Source organism: Egretta garzetta, unplaced genomic scaffold (genome assembly GCF_000687185.1).
Source record: "Egretta garzetta isolate BGI_Z169 unplaced genomic scaffold, ASM68718v1 scaffold101, whole genome shotgun sequence".
NCBI classification, from domain to species: domain Eukaryota; kingdom Metazoa; phylum Chordata; class Aves; order Pelecaniformes; family Ardeidae; genus Egretta; species Egretta garzetta.
The window spans coordinates 1,438,424-1,444,884 of NW_009258666.1; the positions used below are offsets into that span (position 1 = coordinate 1,438,424).

Genomic DNA, 6,461 nt, shown 5'->3' on the forward strand with positions numbered 1-6,461 from the left:
TCCTGAGGGGAGCGCGGCCGCCTTGGCAGCCCCTTGCTGGGGCAGTGGAGTCATCTCCGGCCCCGCAGCGGTCAGGGCAGCCTTTCCTGAGACAAATGTCCCTTCATAGCGATTCCTGTTCACTCCCAAAGGCCAACGGCTCCACCATGGCTGCTGGGAGTGAGTGAAAAGTAGGTTTTTAGATTTGTTTGTGGCCAAAGGCAAACCGAGCAGGGCTGCAGCTGCCCAGGCCGGAGGCTCCTCAGGCCACGGCCTTGGAGCTGCCATCCCCTCCGTTCACTTAGGAGAGTGGGGACGGTGTCAGGAGGGCAATATCCCCCCATCTCATCTCCAAATGCCCTGGTGAACCCCTCTGGGGTGGAGCCAGGCCGCTGGCTGCCTCCTCATTGCCTCTCCCTTGGCAGCAGCCAGGTAGTCATGCCCAGCCTTTGGTTTGCTGCCTTCTCCTGTCGCTGGCTGCAACAATGCTCTTGGCTGGACCAGCGCTACCTGAATCCAGCCCTTTCTATGTCTCTTGGGACTCGGCTGAGGGTGGCTGTCCTTGCATCACCCCAAAAGCCTGCTGTAAATGTAGAAGTGATAAGAGCAGTCAGCTGGCTGGGAGGGGAGAGGAGGGAGGAGGATGTGTGGGGAAAGTTGAGGGTCTCTGCCTCTCAACCTGCAGAGCCCTGCACTGGTCAGAGCTTCCCCTTGGACTAACCGGTCTTAACAGCAAGGTAAGGATCAGACCCAGCCTGTAGATGAGTCATGGAGAACAGGGCTTGCCTAGCAGGATTTGCAGAGACCTTGTGTGGGGCACGGGAACTGCTGAATAATGGAAATAATGATATGGGGAAAGGCTTTGTTGTTTTCTAAAATGGGGCTGGAGGAATTATTGGCAGCAAAATAGTGCCCAGAGCTGCAGCGTCCAGGTAGTTTTCCAAGCCAGCTCCGTGTTTGCTGCGACTCAGACCCTGCTTGAACCTAGGGCTGGGGTCACCAGCAGGTAAAGGAGAGGGACTCCGTCTGGTTAGATATTAAAGAAAATAAGCCTGCCATAACTTTCTGAAGACACAGTATCACCCAGTGGAGCTCCTGCTTTGCTGTTAGCTCAGTAATATGGTGCAGGGCTGCTGAGATTAGCAGCATGGAAAGGATGTGAGGACAACTACTGTCTTTTAAAAAGAGAAGTTTAAACATCTAGAAAAAAAGCCCCATCTTCCCTCCTTTCTGTCTGGGCCCTTTGAAATATCTCCAAACCATTCCAGCTCCCTAGATTAATCCAGCAGCCGGGATTAATCTGTAGGAAAAATATCCCTTTTAAGTCACTACAGTAGTATTTCAATCAGAAGCAGCAGTGATGTCCCATTTTAAATTAACTGCAGGTAGTAAAGGTTGCTCTGCCCTCCTACAGCCAGACACTGGAATAACATGAACATATGCTTCAAATCTGACTCTGTCAAAGGTGCCCAAAGGGGACAGGCAGGATCCCACAGACATCAGTATGAGCCCAAAGCTTCTCATGTCTCTATTGTGTGAAGTAGAGAGCAGTTAGAAGATCTCTGTTTTATCCCAGAACAACTTCACCCCCTTGACTCTTGAGTGGGGTGGACAGGAGGTGGAGAAATCCAGCTGCATTGCTGGGCTTTCCGGAAGGAGTTAAGGCAGCTTTTGGAGATCAGCTTGCCCAGTTGTGATGTTGGGCTCCACACCAGGCCCGCAGGAGCTGCTGAGCGCTAGTGTCACCTCTCTAAAATGGAGTCTGAAGCCTCTGAAAGGGGGGTGAGCAGTTTTATGGACAGAAGCAGTGGCTTGCTGCAGACACCATGCTTATTGCTGTAAAAAAAAGCCCAAATCAAGGCAGTCTGGGGAGCAGAAGGGATCGGGCAGATCCTCAGCACAGCCTGCTGGGAGCTGACACCCAGGTCACTTATTTCACAAGGCCAAACCCTCCTGCCCCAACAGGTTGCAGACCTCAGCCTGGCACCCGTCCTGCTGGGACTGGTCACAGCGTGGGGGCAGCAGGATGGCCACCTCCCTCCAGGACAAGTCCTGCTCCTCTTTGGGTTTGTTTGGCAGCAAGGAGGTTTTTACAGTATTGTATCTCAGAGAGAGACAGGTCTCATCCCTTGAGGGATCTGGAGAGAAGGCCTGTAAAAACATTTTCATTTCCTGAGAAATTCCAATATTTAACCTGTATTGCCACTTCAAATCCAGCTGAAACTGCACATCTTCCTGGGGAATGGATGCATGTTTGGAAACCTCAAAGTATTGTTGCTCTGAAAGGGTAAATCCTAGTTCCTTTTCCCAGTCCTGAGCTGGGTGTTAGAAACGGTTTCATATCCAAACACAGAGAGAGAGTGGCATTTGCGTCCCAGTTTCAGAAGGACTGACACCCGCCCCAGGATATGACACGGTGATGGATGAGCCCTCAGTGGTGTAAATTGGGGTAGCCCCGTGAAATGCCGCAATACCAGGGGTGGCTCAAATGCCTGGGGCTTTTCTCCTGAAACCTTTTGGCTTCTATGCAAATCCAGGAGAGAGCAGAGGGTCTCTGCAGGCATCTGTGTCATCCCTGCTTGGCTGGGCCAGCACTGCTGGTCTCCCCCTCGGACTCAGCCCTGAATCCTCTTTCCTGGCAGGGACTTTTACTAAACTTTTCCCTTCTCCATATATTTGCTGAAGTCTCATAATGCTCCCCTTCTTCTTTGCCCGGTGCTAAATACGAGCCGATTACTCAGTTCCAAGAAACCAGATCTTTATGGCCAAGCGTAATAAACAGTACCCAGACATGTGAGACAGCGTGGTAACAGCTATTTCTGGTCAGCAGATTTGTTCCCTCATATATTGGCTGCTCTGAGCTTCCTCAGAGGAGCTGAGGTCACTGCTGAGTTTCAGACTGGAGTTTCAAGATGGAATTCGGGAACATTTAAAAGCTGAATTTTTGTTGTTGATTTTTTCTTTCCCTTTCACCTGCACTCTGAACTGGTCACCCCAAAGGGCAGCTGGCCCCACTGGTTACCCAGCAGTGCCTCGTTGTGCCCAAGGGCCTGGGGGGGCGGGAATGAACACCCTCTTCTACACGGTCCTGCAATGCTGGGCTTCATCTTACCTTGCTGCTGTGTGGGAACCTTTGTCAGGGCTGCTGGGACTTGATTCACCCCATCTGACGTGCGCTTGAGTCAGGCAAAACACACCCAGCGATCACCCCCTCGTTCCACCTGGAGTCTGTGTCACCCCAGACAGTGGAGCTGTTGGCGGGGCTGAGCACAGCCCCACACCCCAGGAACCAGTGGGTGCTCCCGGTTTCCCAAGGCAACCACCCAAAATCCCCAGTCCTTTTTTAACACAGTGAAGGCACTGGCACTGGTTGAGAGTTGAACACTCCCTCTTGCAGTCATGGCCCTCGATGCCTTTAACATAGCTCAGGGGGTTGCAGGGCTTAGGAGGCAGTTTCCTTCCTTCCCTTGGCCTGACCCAAAGAGTATATGAGTCCGTGGGAGTTTTTCTTTTGCTTCACTGAATGTCTTAAAGAACAGGACTCCTGTACCCCTACTCCTCACCTCTCCTTTCTCACCAGGTCCCGTTTCGATCCTGCCAAGATGGCACCCAAAAAGAAAATCCCCAAGAAGCCCAAGGTGGATAAAGAGGATGCACCCATCACCCCAGTGATGGTGGAAGATGCTTTGGTAGATATCGAACACCTTAATCATTTGAATACTTTGTATGACAGTGGCTCCGATGGCTTCCACTGCACGGCCACGGAGGTTGAAGCACCGGACCATGGAGCCAGCCTTCTGGAGGGGATGAACCAGATGTGCCAGAAGCGGTTCCTCTGTGATCTCACCGTTGCCACCAAAACGAAGTCCTTCGAGGTGCATAAACTCGTCCTGGCTTCCTGCAGCGAGTACTTCCACTGCCTGCTGCAGAGAGACCCTCAGCTGTACCAGGTGGAGCTCCACGACATCTCCCCACTGGGCCTGACCACCATCATCACCTACGCCTACACGGGGAAACTGAGCCTCTCGCTGTACACCATCGGCAGCACCATCGCCGCAGCCACCCAGCTGCAGGTGCCGGCACTCCTGAACATGTGCAGTGACTTCCTCGTTCGGGAGATGGCCGTTGAGAACTGCGTGTACATCGCCAACATCTCGGCCACCTACAGCCTCAACCAGGTGAAGGACGCCACCCGGAAATTCATCCGGGAAAACTTCCTGGAGTTCTCCAAGACTGACCAGTTCATGAAACTCCCCTTTGATCAGATCAATGAGCTGCTGAAGGATGATGGCCTGCAGATACCCAATGAGGTTGCAGCCTTCCAGATCGCTCTCAAGTGGCTGGAGTTCGACCCGAAACGGGTTCGATATGCTGCTGACCTCCTGAGCAACATTCGATTCGGCACAATCTCAGCTCCAGACTTGATCAACCATGTGCAACCTGTGCCACGCATGATGCAGGATCCGCAGTGCCACAAGCTCCTTGTGGATGCTATGAATTACCACCTCCTCCCCCACCAGCAAAACAGCCTTCAGTCTCGGAGAACCAGGATTCGGGGAGGCCAGAGGGTGCTTGTCACTGTTGGGGGTCGTCTGGCTTTGACCGAGAAGGCTCTTAGCAGGGAGATCAGTTACAGGGACACAGAGGGAAACTGGAACAAGCTGACAGAGATGCCAGCAAAAAGTTTTAACCAGTGCGTGGTGGTGATGGATGGATTCATCTACGTCGCGGGTGGCGAAGACCAAAATGATGCCAGGAACCAGGCCAAGCATGCTGTCAGCAGCCTGAGCAGGTAAGATGGGCTCCACCTGCCCAGGCAGACCCTGGGGAGGGGTTCAGAGCTCTGCCATGTCTGCCTGTGCCCCAGTATCCCCCATGGGGTGAGGGCTGAGCAGAGTCAGAAAGGTTCCTCTTTGCTATCCATCACCAGGAGGTAAGTCTGGCCTCTGGGATAACACTGCCAGGGAGGGACAAACGCAGTGAGGCCCAGCACAGGGTGTGGGACTGTGAGATGCAAAAGCTAGCAACCGCTTCCAGGGATTTGGTCTGCATGACCCCGGCCTGGGCTTCCCCTGGGGACTTTGACACCTGGGCTCTGCTGCCCCCATCCTCTGGCAGCCCACAGCACTGGTGCAGGATGAGGGCAAGGCAGGGCCTCTTTGAAGCCGCGAGGCTCCTGGAAAAATGGGAGCCCTCATTATTTAGAAGTAACCCATTTTGTTACTCTGGAGAGCTCCCCTTTTCAGCCACTGGATGTTCCTCCAGCCAGTGCCAGCCTTGACCTGGTCTCTGGTTTGCCTGGATTCATTCTAAGGTAGGTTTACTGTCTGTAGGATTCCTGTTGCCCTTCAGGTTTTCCTCCCTCCTCCTCCCTTTCTCTCTTCATCATTTAAATGACAGGGTTTGTTTCCTAAATCCTCATAAACCTGTCACTGGATTGCCAAGGGATTACTATTCAAAGAAAGGAGGAGTAACCATGGCAACATGACATGCAGTACTTCGTTTGCAATCTTAACCTGAACTTTCCAGTGTCTCTGCCCACGGCTTGGCTCAGCCACCTGAGACTCCACACGCAAAGTCGCTGGCACTGCTCGAGGCCAGGCCTTCATGGGCTGTGATCCCACCCCTTGGTTAGGAGCGCTTTCTGTCACTGGGCTCTTTCTCCTGCACCAAGTGAGGTTTCAGCAACCCACCAGCAGATCTCCTTTCTATTTCTGGCCAGTAGCTTATCCCAGCCTGAACTTAGTCCCTGTGGCATCGCTCTGGGGACACAGCAGTTCCAGTTCCCTCTGCCATCTTGTGGGCACACAAGGAGCTGGCTTCTTATCACGTGCCTGGCTTTGGCCTGGCAGGGTGGGCAGGGAAGACCTGCCCCTAGGTCCTCTTCTACCTGCCAAGACCCAACAGAAGGGACAGTGGCAGTGCTTGGGGACACCTCAGATCGAGAGCATTCACCACTTCCGAGCCAGGCCAGAGCTTGTGGGAGCAGGAGCAATGCTGGGCCATCCCAAAGGTTAGAGAGGCAACAACCCCAGCAGCTGCAGGTAGGATCCAGTCCTGTGCAGTGCCGTCGTCTCCATCTGCACTGCCTGTCCAGATGCTTTTTTACTGCTGGAGAAGACAGAGAGGCTCTTCCAGAGCAGGAGTTATCTCCTCTGAAAGCAGATGTCTGGCAGGCCCCGCTTCTCCCCGTGGCACTGAGGCTAGTACTGGACAGACAGATCTGCCCTTCATCCCCCAGGTACGACCCGCGCTTCAACACCTGGTTGCACCTGGCCAGCATGCAGCACAGGCGGACACACTTCAGCCTGAGCACCTGCAACGGGCTCCTCTACGCTGTCGGCGGGCGCAACGCCGAGGGCGCGTTGGCGTCTGTTGAATGCTATGTCCCCACCACCAACAGCTGGCAGAGCAAGGCAAGCCTGGAAACGCCCCGCTGCTGCCACGCCACCACCATCATCGATGGCAAGCTCCTGGTCACT

General features: G+C 53.8%; 1 protein-coding gene across 1 annotated transcript in view; it reads left to right on the forward strand.

Moving 5' to 3' along the window:
- Positions 1 to 35: 35 nt before the first annotated feature.
- LOC104134912 (kelch-like protein 31) overlaps positions 36 to 6,461 on the forward strand; it is a 7,338-nt gene continuing 912 nt past the window's right edge. Inside the window, exons 1-3 of the mRNA XM_009648510.2 lie at positions 36 to 716; positions 3,560 to 4,771; positions 6,221 to 6,448. Coding sequence (XP_009646805.1) covers positions 3,582 to 4,771; positions 6,221 to 6,448 — 1,418 coding nt within the window. The 5' untranslated portion in view covers positions 36 to 716; positions 3,560 to 3,581. The remainder of the gene's footprint in view (positions 717 to 3,559; positions 4,772 to 6,220; positions 6,449 to 6,461) is intronic.